Source organism: Oculina patagonica, chromosome 8, assembly GCF_052425735.1.
Source record: "Oculina patagonica isolate OP01 chromosome 8, crgOcupat, whole genome shotgun sequence".
Lineage (NCBI taxonomy): Eukaryota > Metazoa > Cnidaria > Anthozoa > Scleractinia > Oculinidae > Oculina > Oculina patagonica.
The window spans coordinates 9,046,964-9,062,671 of NC_135765.1; the positions used below are offsets into that span (position 1 = coordinate 9,046,964).

Consider the following 15,708-nt stretch of genomic DNA (forward strand, 5'->3'; position numbering starts at 1 on the left):
CTACACCTCATCGGGCTCACCAACGCCTAAAAAACCCCTAGCTACCACTACATAGACTTAAAATAACCGCTACAAGATACAGAGATTATGGTAGGAAAATGGACTGCAAAAACTACTTACGTGGTTATCAACTTAGGCCAAGTAAAAAAACAAAACAAATGTTTCTTGTCCGAATTTCCATAAAAAATAAAAGTCCTTCAAGCGAAACACACTTAAACAATCACTACCCTTCAGAGGTCAAAAAAGTCTTTGCTAGAAGCGACGCTCGGGTCTATTGCACAACAACTTAAAAACATTTAGTTTAAGTTTTATTATCTATAGACAATTTCTTGTTGGATATCCGACAGTCAAAATATAACAGAAGTCGTGACTTCGATGCCGGTCATAAGTGCACTTATACGTCAGGATCATGTCTTTCAACAATTTCTATTTTTATCTACTAAACAAATAGAGTCCAAGTCCAAGTATATTACATTTTTACTTCATTATATATGATATGTGTATGTTCGGTATTTGAAACGTTCGCTCGTTTTCTTAGAGACTTTTACGTCACATTATGGTACTTAAACGCTTTTAGCCTCTCGCTCTAGTCACTCGACACAACCAGTTTTTGCTTAAAACTAAACCAGGCTATTTTTTTCCGGTATTTCGCTGACATTGAGTGTCGTATGGATAACAGTGTCTAATGATATTTTTCTCTTGTAAATTCGTCTATGTTTTCCTTGCATGTAAACTTCTTCGTTTTTCGTCTCCAATAAACACAACTAATCGCGTCCTTCCTACATTGCATATGTTATTTTTCTGTTCATTTGGAACATAAACGTTTTCTCTGCAACGAAAGGCAGTCACAGCAGAGAATGGACAGTTGATAATAATGATGATGATGATTAATTTCTAACAAGGAAGTTCCCATCACATACAGTCGTTTTCAGGGAGGTCCTCGAAAAATATAACTACTTACAAGGTTAAAAATTTGAAATTAAAACGGTATAAAATATATAAATATTATTATCTACATGCACACACTATCGCTACACACACACACACACACACACACACACACACACACACACACACACACACACACACACACACACACACACACACACACACTATTCTACGGTTACATGCATGCCATTGGTCAGGCAAAACGGTCAAAAATAATAAACGCGATTCCCAATATTTTGGCACGTTGGACTGAGAATTAAGCTTGGCTAGTGACTAGAGTATCAGAGGTCTCACTTTCATAATCTTAATTAAGTGCTTTTCTGTGATACATAACAGAGGCTTTTTTTCTTGGAACAAAAATTAGTTTACAGTGGAACCCCGTATATACGGACACCAAGGGGACATGCCAAATTGTCCACATTAACGGGGTGACCGTATTAAGCGGGGTCTCAGAAAAAAGTCACGGATACGATGCAGTTTCCTTTGTAACTGAAACTCTGACCTGACCGTTTTTAAACTCTAAACTCGTTTAAAAAAGACGGTAACTTTACTTTGCACGGAATATTCCGTGCAAAGTAAAGTTATCGTCTTTTTTAAAACGAGTTTAGAGTTTAAGAACGGTCAGGTCAGAGTTTCAGTTACAAAGGAAACTGCATCGTCCTTGTGTCGATAAAACATATATCAGTAACTTTTTTCTGGGACCCCGCTTTTAGCTTGCGACACAACCAGGCGGACTAAAAATTCAACAAAACCTCTGCAAGTCATGCTATTAAGCTACTCTTTGTAATAAAAGCGTTTTAACTCGTAGAATTCTGTCATTATTTGACCAGTGTCCAGTTTCTTTAAGTTACCAAATAATCGCGACAATGAAAATTGACAGTTCACAGATAATCACTGTCCGTAAGGTGGGGTTGTCAATGTATGTCAGTTTGTCACTTGAGATACGGAAAAGTGTCCGTTATCCGTATTAACGGGTGTCCGTATTTAGCGGGATAATTTAAGAGAAAATGTATGAGGTTTTTGTCGGGACCAACGAAACTGTCCGTTATACCGGGGTGTCGGTATTAATCAGGTGTCCGTAAAGCGGGGTTGTTCCACTGCAAATAAGTTGAAATGGACGCTTAAAAAAGATAGTTCAAATGGGCGGTGCTACATCCTGGTAAAGCTTGATTAACACACACTGACATTTCACAGCAGTTGGTCGTTTTTCTGCTTCGCCATCCCAGCAACATTGCATCAGATGCTGCCACCCATCTGGAGGCTTCCTCCTGCCCTCAACATGGGACGGTCTGACACCTCCAGCCACTTCGTCATAAAACGAATCCAAATCACCACCTAGGTCAAAGAAAGCCTCCACACCATACCACATCTCCCACATCATGATGCCAAAGCTGTATATATCTGCCTTGCTATCGTACACACTGGATCTGATCACTTCCGGTGCTACGTAAGCAGGAGTTCCGGTCATGGTACCGGTGATCATGTTTGCTTGTTTAGTTAAACCAACATCGGCGATTTTGACCTCCCCATTGTGTGTTATCTGTAAAAAAACAAAACTTTAAGAACAAACTATCATGCTTGTTTTTATTTCTCCATGTGCAACTCTAAAAAAGTCCTCGACGGTTAAAAAGTCTGGCGTACTGTCCAGGACACCCTAAGTAAGACCAAAGTGCGTAATTTACACCCCGGAGCGACACAACGAGCACACCCATCCCTCTCATATGGAGTATCTTCCCAGGAGACTTGTATAACAGACATAATTTATTTATAACAATTTAATGGCAATAAAATCAAAGTCTAAATGTATACACAAACAAGCAAAGCCATTAGGATAATCTGTAAAAGAGTGGAACACTCCATAAGTAATCATGTAATAACAATCAATAAAAAAATAAATCAAAAAATAAATCAAAAATTCATTCCTCACTTAAAAACTTCTTCATTCCCGACTTTAAAACTGCACAACTAGGAGATAATCTAATATCTAAGGGTATCGAATTCCACATCTCAATTATCATATACTGCCTATATCTTTAACAATAACCTTTTTTTAGATTTGCAGATGGTTCTAAGTAACTCGCAGTCACTCCCCATGAACTCGGACGGTCCAAGAACCGGGCTAAAAATTACAAAACACACCGAAAATAATACATCTTTCTTCATTCTTACCAATATGTTTTCCAACTTGAGGTCCCTGTGAACAAACCCTTGACTGTGGACAAATCCTAGAGCATCAGCGATGTCCTCCGCCCATCGGATTGTATTTCTGTCGGTTGGTGGTGTTGAGGACGATAATCCAGGTATATTCTTGGGGTTCTTGAAAATGTGTCTCCTCAAGTCTTCCTTGCACAGCTCCATCACTAGTATCGCCCTCACCCGATCCCTTTCTTCAAGTAGTGCTGCACCATAGAACTTTACGAGGAGGGGATGTTTCAACTTCCTGCAAAAAGAAGAGAGTAGTAGAAGACTGACAAGGCTAAACTGGACAAATTTCTGAACAAGTATCTACTGAGGATGCTAAGAATACACTGGCCAATGAGGGTGTCAAATAAGAGGTCAGAAGACGGGCTAAGGCTTGCAACTTCAGTGAACAGATAAGAAAGGAAGGTGGCGTTGGATAGGGCATGTACTGTGTATGGACCACCAACAGAATCAAGAAAGCGAATCAATGGCCTTATTCTCCCAGAGCAGCCAAGCCTAAAAGCGGAGCTCCACATAAACATTTTTGTCCGTTGTTAATAGTTTGTGAAATTATTGTCATTGATAATACTGTCATTAAAAGTAACTGTTCAAGAAGGTTCCATAGGCCAAAAAAATTGTCAACTCCAATCGCAGAAATTTCACCGCCAAAATCCTGTCATAAGCCGTTAGAAAACAGAAAGATGTAAGACTTAAGCTAGAAATCCAACGAAAAATATTACCTGTCCAGCGGTAAAATTAAAAAAACAAAAAAAGTGACCTCGATGAGCTCTAAACGTCAGCCCGCGATATGGTCATGTGATACGGGTCAGTGTATACCTTATTTTGACAACTGTCAATTGACGATAACATGGATGCCTAATATCAAAGATGCAAGCCGATGTAAACGTTAACAAAACGTACATTGGAATAAGAGATTACATTTTAATACCTCCACTATTAGGGTTGCCTTGGGACCCCATTTCCCCCTCCCTCTGCAACTGTACGGCGGGCGGACGCGCGGGTGTACGTACGCTTACCCAAACCAAAATTTCTCAGCTCGATGGGTTTAGTAATTTTCCTTAGGTATGGATGCTCCGCTCGCGCGAACCAAAGGCGCGGGAGCTCCGCTATTAGTCAAGTAAGTCAAGTAGAAGTCTACGCTTGTATTGAAATGTAAAGTGATAGTCAAACAATACTTCACCGACTGGTGAAATGAATGCATGAAATAAGACTTATTTTTATCGTTTTAAAGGAATTTTGTGGAAGAACATGTTTTAAAAGTTTTTCTTTCAGTACAGCTATAATTCTACAGCATTTTTTTTTTTGCTACTGTAAACTGATTTCCTCGTGTGTATGTATATGTCTTTTGAAAGGAAAAAAAAATTACCTCAACATTTCTGTTTCAGCAAGGAAGGCACTTGCGTTAGAGACGTTTAGTTCAGTTTTCCAGACTTTCAAAGCCACGGGTTTTTCTTTTCCTCTCTGCCTCAATTTCCCTCGATAAACAGAGGCAAACGCTCCTTTTCCCAGGAGTGAACTACCATCGTCGTTCCATTCCAAATCGCTGCAACTGATGTCCAAGGAGTGCACTTCTTTGATACCGAACAGGGCTATGCGTTCCCTCAGCTGCAAACTCTTTTTGTTCAAAGGTTTATAGAATTCTTCTATTTCTTTCTGTGATCTGTTTTCATCTCTTAGCTGCTGACATAGCATTTTGGCAGCCTTGATGAGCTCAGGGATACGAGCTACAACTTGATCGAGGTAATATTGAGGCCTGTTCAGTTGCTCCACTACGTACGACTGCACACTCTTTTCTTCAGCAACTTCAGATATATATTTTTTGGAAGCTTTCGCCATGAATGTGAACTTGTCTTTTTCGAACTCTTTTCTTTTGCCCCAATCTTCCCATCTCTCTTTGACGGCAATAACACCAACCACAGGAACAGTGACTAACAAGACAGCCAGGCCGACTGGAACCCAAATGGGGCTTGTGACGCCAATGATAACCCGTTCAGTCACGGTAAAGCTTAATTCATCCAGGGAGCTGCTTGCAAGACTTGCAGCATTCTCTTCTAAAACGGAGCTCTCCAGATTTTGAATTTGTCTCTCAACAAAGTTTAATCGTTGTTGGAAGTACTGGATCAGGAAAGTACAAGCATCGGCAAAGACGTGATGCTCTTCTTCCCACGCGGCGATTACACCGTGATGGCGCTTCATAAGAGCTGTTTGGATGTACGGTTTGGCCACCTCCCAGCTTTTCTCCAGCTCTGGACTATAATCTAATGTTCGCGAAGAAAACTGTTCAACAACGTCAGGAGACTTAAGGTACTTGGACAGTTTGCTAACAACGTCGGCTGTTTTGTCCTCCAGATATTCCTGCAGCTCCTTGTTAACAGTACTCTGCTCTTTTTCAATCGTCACCAGGCGGTCAAGGAGAAACTTCATTCTCTCAATAACTTTGGCACGATCTTCTTGAGAATTTCGAATGAACGCTTTGGTTTGGTAAGCCATGCGATCAAGGAGGTAATCAAGCCACCTGAAGACAAAAACAGCATTAATAGTTTCAACAGCCTTCGAAATACATGCAGTAGTTACACCAAATTGAAGTTACTTTGCTGCAAGATATTTAATTTAATTTATACTTTGATTTATACTTTATACTTTTAATGACAACTTTTACAGAAGAATCAACCTAAGCTTTATTTTTGACAGGCTTGGCCAAGGGAAATTTTTATCATCAGTTTTAATGTAGCATATTGTTTTTAAACTCGCTTTAATATATTGTTTATTAGTATATATTAAAACAGTGTGTAACGTTTTTGGTGCGCGTTGATTGGCTTCTTAAACTCCGAATATCCTTTGCTATTCACCTCCGAGCAACGCGCGCGAGAAAATTGTAATCTTTGAAAGAAATAAACTGGTCAAAAATCATCGGGCAATATTATCTCACTGTTTTAGTACATACTAAAAAAACTATTCAACTCAGTGTCGGTGGCTACTGGTGGACATTTACCTCGCAGCTTCGTGACTTGGTAAATATCCACCACTAGCCACCTCTACTTCGGTGAATAGTTGTTAAATGGTTAATTTCATGATAAAGGTTAATCAACAAATGAAATCATTAAACATTATTACGGAATTGTCAGTTAAGCATATGCGATTTAACAAATTGACATCAGTTTTTTATGTGTCTATCCTGTTATTGATGATAAATTGCGTCATAACACTGTCGGGAAGTGTTGTAGATCCATGAGCCGCTAGGCGAGTGGATCTACAACAAACTTTGACAATGTTATGACGAAATTTATCATCAATAACAGGACAGACGCATAAAAAACTGATGTCAATTTGTGTTTTACAATAACAAAAAGCTAAAACTGATTTTAAAACGAAGGAAAGAAATGCATGAGGAAGATGCGATTGCCGTACGGCCGCAGAATCTAACTGTATTTCGTCCCTGTAATTCGGAGAATCATAGGCTCGTAAATTAAACGTTTGGTAAGAATACGGCCAGAAATGCAAGAGAAAATTCGAATTGTTCAACTAACCTTTAATCCAGTGAAAAGTGTTCACACAATATCCGCTAAAGCGCGGTTCAGCTTCTAAACTGACAGCACACATTCCCGCTCACCGCCGATTTTCAGGTCTATAACCTCGAGAAACATCCTCATCTTTTCGCTCTCAGGTTGCAATGGTTTCTTAAGCTTCAACCGATAAATTTTAGATGATTTCCTCATTGAAGACTACTTGTTTTGTGGAATAATTCTCGCCTCATCAAGAATGCAGCGCTAAATCAGTGCTGAAAAGTTTGACAGAACCTTCGCTGATTGCGTCAGCAACGAGTTTTATGCGTCTGTCCTCTTATTGACAATGATAATTAGCCAATCAGCGCCCGAGAATTCGCTCAGTTATTGTAAAATCAAGATCTGACAATTTTGTTTTTAAAAGGAGTTGGAAACAACAAAAATTCATGATACAATTTGGTTTGATATTTGGAATACAGCACCCTGCATTTAGAATCACATTAAAGTTTCAACGACTTAGATTCTTCCTAGACTCTAGCTTTTTAAGTGCTCTCCAAACTCCCCAAGTGCACCAAAATTAGATCAGTGCACAGCTAAAAGCACGAACCAATTGTTTTATAACATTGCCGATGGAATTGTACAACAAAACCGGCCGCGGGAAAAAAAACTAACTGTGCTTATTGTGTGCAGTGTGAGAACATAAACATAGCGGTCGAGCAATAAATTACACATGATCAAGTTTACACGATTGGAGCAGTTTGTGTCAAATGGCTAATAATTGACAGGGGCACCCAACGGAATATTTCGTTAAAATATCTGTTCGGAAGACGATTTGAGATCTAGAATTTTCGGAACATTCATTGTAAATTTTTTTGCTTGTCTGCCTGTCCTAGGATTTTCGAATATCTAAAAAATGGTATAATTGTTCATTTTTAACGGATTTTTTACTCTAAAAAGGTCACCTAGAATTTTCGGGAGCCTTCTTTGGCTGGAATGTTTTCGAAAAGGTAAGTTTTGATCCCTATAACTTTCGGATCACTAGACTTTCAGCTAGGAAATCCGAACAGATAAAAAAAATTTAGGGGATAAAAATATGCCTATATCTACCGTTTAAATACTAAAATACGTTCAACGGTGCTATCTTTAAGTGGTTTTGAACTATATTCTCGATGGGTGCCCCTGAATTGACTAAGTTTATTCGATGGCAGAACGAAGGAAAAAACTTGACGAAAACAGCAAATGCAGCAAATGCTACTGTTGATTCTGAGGTTAGTTTTCGCTGAATTAAATTTAAATTTTTACTCCCGAGTGGAAGAAAATTAAAACAAAACAACCTCAAACAGCCAAGCAGATTTCAAGGGTTAAAAGAGTCAAAGAATTCGGTTCCATGCTTAGTTTTAAGTATTTTTCTGGACCGATTTCATTCGTAGTGGCAGAATTAGGGTCGTGATGAAAATAAACGTTTTTCTTTTGAAAACGGTAGTTGAATGAATTGCCCGATGAAGTAAATTTTTCTCGAGGGGCAAAAATCACAACAGAACCGTAAACGCTTTGGTGTAACGATTAAAACTCGAAAACTTTCGTTCGGTAGCTAGGTGTTAGTGCCATCGAGCGGTTGTCAATAATGGTTGGCCCATTCCTCGGCGTTATGCCGTAATAAAAATTATTTTCGTCCTTCGAGACTCGCGCGTTAGTTGTTGTTGTTTGACTGAAGAAAAGCGCACAAACAACTTTGACGGCAAAATCGAATTTATTTTCCCTTTCGCTCTCCGTCTCGTTAAAAGAAACAGCTTACCTTGTAGCTCGTATCCTTGAAAAAAATATTGAAATGATTCACTTTCCATTGATTTTCTGAAGATAAGATGTAATCGCTTTCGCAAAAGACAGCGTGTGAGCTTTACTCAGTGAGATTTTCACTCGTCGATTACGTCATCAGCGTGCACTATCGTCCTCTCCCGTTGGTACTAGCACGCTTACGTTTACTGAATTTGATTTCGCGGCTCTGCTAGCCATGTTATAAATAAATTTCACCTAATTATCTATCTAGTGAGCACCTTATTTGTCATTTAAATTACCTCCATTGTGTCTCTAGCCTTGCTTCCATACTTTTCAAAACCATGGACTTGATACCATTCATTAGGCCAGCAAATTCGTTGGTGATTTTTCCATGACCTTGTGCCTCGCTGGCATTAGCCGATGACATGTAAATGATCTGGGAATCTGGGTCCAGACTGGGGCAGCACTGTGTGAGTTCTTTAATGATGTATTTCTTAACCTCATCAGCCTCTCCCGTTGGTACTAGGTCCCACTTGTTGCACACGAACAGAGCTCGAGTTGACGATGATTCCCTTTGCTGGTCAAGAGATACCCTTTTGGCTTGTTCAATGAGTACTTCTATCTAAAGAAAAACCAAAGAAATGATCATAATAAACTTGCAAATAAACTTTTAACTCTTTCCTCTCAGTTGTTTCTGAAATTACTTTTTTTTCCAAGGGGGTACTGGGTGCTGGCAGGAATGGACATCATTGGACATTTTGGAACCACCATCATAAAGGCCTGGCCAAACGGAAACGCATCATTGGACATTTTGGAACCACCATCATAAAGGCCTGGCCAAACGGAAACGCAAGTACTTGCGTCTCCTTTTGGCCAGGACTTGGTCGCACTTGCGTTGACTTGCGTTAACTTTGGTCGACATTAAAATTTCCACGCAAGTCAACGCAAGGGTTTTTCACCGTTTGGTCACTCAACGTGCGCAGTAGCATTGAAATGGCTTTTTTGACAACTTGCGTGCACTTGCGAGTAAACGTGCGAGTCCATTTGGCCAGCCAACGCATGTCTGTATGCAAGTTCAACTTGTAACTACTTGCGTTACCGTTTGTGGGTACGAAAGGGCGAGCTTGAAATGCCGGCAAATCAAAACAAACATGGCGGCTTCACGCGAGCGTGAAATTTTCGGCGAGAAAACGCGAGACTTGCTTCCTGCCAATGAAACAACACCCGTGCTTTCCTGTGTTGAGCAGATAAAAGAGTTTACAACACCCTAAAAAAGTGTTTACAACGTCCGCGGTGCTTCTGGCCGCTTTTGTGAAGTTCGTACGATCGAAAGCAAATGAGAAAATAAAGAATAGTCTCCGCGATTGTGAGATACTTCGAGCAGAATTTCAGAGATTCTGCTACATAAAGGATTAAGGTATGTCTCTAACTAACCTTGGGGTTAACAGATATTCGCACAAAAACCGACAACAACGGGGAACGCTCGTCTTTACACATCAACTCGAAGGGTTCGAAAGTTCGCGCATGCTCAAATAGCGATCTTGGACAATTTCTATTCTGATGACGTAATTGTTATTCGGGCGAAAATAGAAAATTTCCCCTTGTATTTACTAGAGTTTCCTTCGGTGAAATTCCTTAAAATTTGGCATAGATGTGATACCTTTTTAACTGCCCTTTTTGCCGTTTTTTAAAAAAAAATTGTAAGCCAGTTTTTTTTGCTTAGTCAAAAAAACACAAAATGACCAAAATGGCAAAAACGACCTGGACAACCCCTACTTTTTTTGTTTTTAAAAGTTATTTCTCATTAGATTCAATCCGTTGGGAGAATTTAAAAAAATTTCACCGAAGAAAATGAAAGAAATTTAAGATCAAAGCCATAAAAACACCAAAAAATAGGACTTTTTGAGTAGATGTAGCTCAAAAACAAAGGCCGTTATTTTAAAAAAGAATAATGCACAACATATTTTAGTCCTTGGTTTTAATATTTCGGCAGCTTTTATTTAACTAGTTTAAAAAATAACGCGAAAATGATCTCTTGATGGGTATCACTTGTGCGCGCGCCGTAATATCTCAAAACCCTATGGAGCCACCTTAAGGCTGTTTAAAAATACTTTTTAAATTGAGGCTGTGTGGTTTCTATTCACCCCACGCGTCGCCGTCCGTCAGCAATCCAGTCCTCTTTTACTACGATCGTTTGGACAAATGCAGAGGATACTTTGAAACAACAAACAATCACGATAGAGCGTCCAACTGGCTTTTCCTTCTACAAGTATTGTTCAGTAGTATTTCAGTAAACCTACCACGCCTTTCTGCACTTCAGTGACGTTCCCACTGTTGATCACGTAGATAAAAGCGAACGCTTCTGGAAGGTATTCTTTAACCATGTTGTCCATGATGATGGATTTACCAACACCGGGACTGTCCACCATAACGATTCCTTGCTGAAGGAAAAATGTTATGAGAATGATTAAAAAATACAAGTACGAGTTGTTTTCAGTGGTGCATACAGCCCTTCAGAAAAGTGGGCCCCGATCATCTAGACCCTGGAAAAAGAGGGGGCCCGCTTAAGAGAATAATTTTCTCCGCCTTGCAGGACTTGGTTTGGCCTTAAAAAAAAAAAAAAACAAAGATCGGGGCCCGGGCTCCCCGCACACCTCGCATAGATGCACCCCTGGTTTTACTGTGAATGGATTTACTGTGAACATGGATTTTCGTCGGAAATTTTAACACAGTAAAATTTTGTGGATTGTAAAACCTAAGGTGACACGTAGTGATATTAAGTGCAGTAAGCTAAACAGCAAGTTCACTGACATGTTTTTAAGCGTGTTAAAAGATTAATAACCGAGCTCCAGCGCGCCAGCGGAGCACCATGGGTAAGGAAATTGGTAAACCCATGAAGCCGAAAAAAAAAATTGGTTATCGAGTTAGCGTACGCCTACAGATTCTCAGGGAAGGAGAAGGGAGTGACACGGCAATCCATCGGGGGAGGAAAATGTCATTTTATCGTATCCCAAGAAACGTTAAGGTTAACTTCGGCTTGTATTTTTGATATTGTCCATCCATGCTATGGTCAATTGACAGCTGTCGAAACAAAGTATATGCTGACCTGCATCACATGACTTAATCGCATAAGAGTATTTTGACAAAATTTTGAGAACCAGAAAATGAGCGTGGAGCTTCCCTTTTAGGCTTGGCTAAATCTGTATATTATTAAACACTGCTTCTTGCAATTACCCCCAAATTGTCAAAAATTGCTCGAAGATAGTTACAGATTGAGCCTCTACTCATCACAAACCTTCAGCAGGCTGTGTGGCCAAAACAGTTCAATCTTCTTGTAGTCAGAATCCTTCTCACATTTAGCCTTCACTTGGACAAAGGAAGAAATCTCATCTAGATAGCTTCGTCGATTAAGCAAGATAGTCTTCTCGGTGAGTCCTGTTTTGGGATCCTTGTCTTTGAAGTGCACCACTAATTTCGGTGTCGTTCCGAATTTTAGCTCACAGAGAGTGGACGTCGTGTTGAGATGAGAGTAAGGAAGAAGTTGCTCTCCAAGAATCAGATTCAGCAAGGTGCTCTTTCCAGAATTTGTCTCACCTGGCAAGATAATCTTATTCAGTAGTCAATTTCTACAATACCTTCTATATATTTTTTATGGGATGGTGCAGTCGGTGCAACCTATTCTCAGTTTGTGCCACCAGTTCTCAATTAAAAAACCGTATTGAGCTCTCAAACCTCTGAAGGGAAAACGAAACTTGGCTCGAGCCATGGTAGAGATCAAGAAATCGAGAATGAAGTTTCAGTGTTTGACTTAGTGAAGAAAATCCAATGGAAATGAAAAATGGTTCGAGGAGTTTCAAGAAACATTCCTCGACAGAACGTCCCTGTAATTTTGCCCCCGATTTCTCCTCTGGAGGTTTAGTAGGAAAATCGGGATTTCACTGAACACCAAAAATGCTTAAAGAAATGGTTGAAATCTGTGCCCGAAATTAAAAGCTAATGACACCATCTTACATGCCAGCTTCTGAGCAAATATATTTGTCACAAAAACATTTACCAATTGCCTAGCCTACACGAGCAGATAAATATAGCCACATAAAAAATTGCTCGCATAGACGACTCGCTGTCTTTCATTCAGAGAAGTAGTCGCATGGGTAAGTGGACCTTTCTGGCGCGACCTGAACGGAGAATATTTCGGCCTCATTCAGAACGCATGCGCTGATTGCCTACACACTACTTGACTAGGAAGGACAGAGGAACAAAATTCCGATTGATATCACCACTAATAACCTGTTGCTGTGTAGTTTTCTCGACCGCGTGACGCTTTGCGTGACATTTATGTGACCTGTGGCACTCGTGTGATTATGACGTCATCGGTATGCCGTTGCTTCCAAAGCTATATGCTGCTCAGCTCTCTGATTGGATAGCGAGAAAACCAATAAGCTCCTTCTTACAAAGAGTATTTTAATTTAACTTACCTGCAACGAGTACAATGCAGTCCTTCTGCTTAAGATCCCTTTTGTTCATAGCGATTTTGTCTTTGAGGTTTCCTATATTCTGCTCCAAAAGAATTCGAACCTTGCTATCCATGCTGTTCAAACAATCCTCCGTATCCTCGTAGAATTTGTGCAGGATTGCTCTTTTTCTCTCGTCTTCCCACTTGGCATCCGTTAACACACAAAATGCCTGATCAAGGACGAACATAGTAAAAGTTAACGATGTTTATAAAAGTTAGCCAAGTCACTATCTGTTTCCTCATTGGCTAAGAACCTACAGCTAATTCTGGGAATTGGGGCAACCTACAGATTATTTACTAATCTGCTAGTAGATTCTGGGGGCCCTGTCACTAAACATCAATAAAATTCTGTTAGAAAGTCCACTAAGGCCCGGTTCAGACGCCGTTCTTTTCATGAGCCGAACTCAATTCGAATTTGGACCGACCCAAATTGACAAAAGTACGCCTCTTGATTCAGACGCCGTACTTTTTGGCCGTTCCGAGGCCGTTTCTAATACAGTTGCAATGAAACCAGTCAAAATACATTAAAATAATTTATGAATTAGGATCGGCACATGAAAAGTACAGCGTCTTAATCAAAGCCGTTCCAAAGGCGTTCCACAGGCGAAATTCTCGGCCAAGCCAGGCGGGAAGAACGGGTGAGCCGTTCCAAATTGAAATAGCCGTTCTTATTTGATTCAGACGCCGATCCTTTCATGTACTTAATCCAAGGAATTAGGTTCGGCTCATGAAAAGACCGGCGTCTGAACCGGGCCTAAAACGGTCAAACGTCCCCTTCAAGGACAGGCAATTGCTGTCAAATTCTGCCTATGCCCGGTCTCCCCCCCCCCCCTTCTCCAGCGGCTACCAATTGATAGATGCATTAGACGTGACACTGAGGGCTCAGTTTATCATTCATTCACAGAAATAATGGCTTCATTTCTTAGAAATCGAATGACCCCAATCCTGTGTTAGCTGACAAAGGTTTGCCTTAGTCGTATCTTTTCCTCGACAAGCGGAGCTAGGATCAAGGTATATTCTAAATTTCATTGTAAAATAAAGGTTGTGCACTCTATTTCCGCCTTGAGAATCAAACTCCCTGTATATTTTACCCTTGGTACAATCTGGTATTTTCTCAGGCTGCGTGAAGCCTTCTCGTATTTCCTCGGAGACGGCGCCGCACGCAAGTTAGTGTTTTCCTTTGTTTTATATTCAACATCATATATTACCATACACCAGAACAAATAAAACAAATTCCCAAATTGTACCAAGGGTAACATTGAACCACAATGCGTACATGTCCGTAAACCGACCGTAAACCGCCAGATAAATAGTTAATCTACTCGCAAACCGACTCTCAAAATTGGCTTAAACTGCCAAATCGCCAGAGTATAATAAGTCATAATAGACTCTCATTCAAAGGATATCCTCGGCCATTCAGCAGGAATCGACCAAGTAGTAATCCATCTTCAACGTTATTTTTTTGCTGTTATTAAAGAATGATATTTCATCTGCCCTAATCCCAAAATAACGATAATGACACAAAACATCGTTGGCATTTTATACATACCCAGCAACAGAATTCAATCGGATGTTCTACAGTTGACAAACTAAGTAATGCGTCGAGCAATTGATTTCGTGAAATTGACGCCACTAGGTCTAGCCCGACATAACCTCACCTCCTCTGCCGTCCAAATGGATTTCCTTTTTTCTTTCTCCCGATCCTTCATCTCGTCTAAACATGGCCGAAGTTCTTGGTACGAAGCTCCGAGGGCTGTCATTGTTTTGATCATTTCCTCGATATCGATGGTGTCGATGCCTTTCAACTCAGTCATGTTCTAAAAAGGTAACTTAAACGCGTATAATGCAATGTAAATGAATCAAGGAATCACCCATAACGATGAAAAGGCTTTATAGTCGAGAATTCTCCCATTGCAACGGCATGTTACTCATAAACGTAAGCCATGGCCATTGTTTTTTTTTAGGGTCATACAACCCTTCAATACTATACTACGGTATTTAACACTGTCGCGAGACATTGGCTCAGCAAACACCAGAATAACAACGTGACAGGTCACGCAATGTGTGGAAAAAAGCCCAAAATATAGCCATTTAGAAGCTTAAAATTTTAATTTTTAAAAAATTCTGTAGAAGGATCTCGATTGAAATTATAGATATAGAACGACTTACGGATTTAATGCAGGGAACATCGCTATATGACTTCGTAATATAGCTTATAATTTAACAATAAATTTAAATCAAGCATTATTGCATGCTATTAACTGAACTATCTATACCTCTGTATAATTACGTATACACTTTCTTTCTTCTGTAAGTTAATCTGTCTTTACACTTTTTTCCAGGTTATTTTCGCTTTTTTTTAGTAAACTTAGTTTTTGTCTACGTGTTTGTGTGCTGTTGTATGCGTGTCACGGGCACCCCAGGACCCCCCCCCCCCCTCCCGGCTACGCCCCTGACGTGACATAGTCTACAGTAAAATGTGTTAAATTCTAAGTGCTTGGAGTCGTAAACGTGTGATTAAGCTATAATCATTGAACCTGTGTTTCCAGCTCTCGCTGCCGTCGTCGTTTCCCTTAGATTCTTTGGTTGATAAAATTATAGACGTGACACTGAGGGCTTACTCGAAACAATTTATCAGTTATCTTAAGAAATAATGGCTTCATTTCTAAGAAAACGAGGGGCATTAATCCTGTTATAGTTGACAAAAGTTTACCTTAGCCGTAGTATATTTTCCTCGCTTAAGGGAGCTGGGATCAAAGCAGATTC

General features: G+C 40.0%; 1 protein-coding gene across 1 annotated transcript; it reads right to left on the reverse strand.

Annotated features, from left to right (window-relative positions):
* Nucleotides 1-291: 291 nt before the first annotated feature.
* LOC144662545 (uncharacterized) lies at nucleotides 292-14,876 on the reverse strand. Its single transcript, XM_078523374.1, has 8 exons — nucleotides 14,601-14,876; nucleotides 12,905-13,112; nucleotides 11,725-12,023; nucleotides 10,730-10,870; nucleotides 8,729-9,051; nucleotides 4,517-5,665; nucleotides 3,118-3,388; nucleotides 292-2,488 (listed from the first exon to the last, which is right to left on the reverse strand). The coding sequence occupies exons 1-8, from the start codon at nucleotides 14,754-14,756 to the stop codon at nucleotides 2,084-2,086; spliced, it is 2,952 nt and encodes a 983-aa protein (XP_078379500.1). The 5' UTR covers nucleotides 14,757-14,876; the 3' UTR covers nucleotides 292-2,083.
* Between the last annotated feature and the right edge of the window lie 832 nt (nucleotides 14,877-15,708).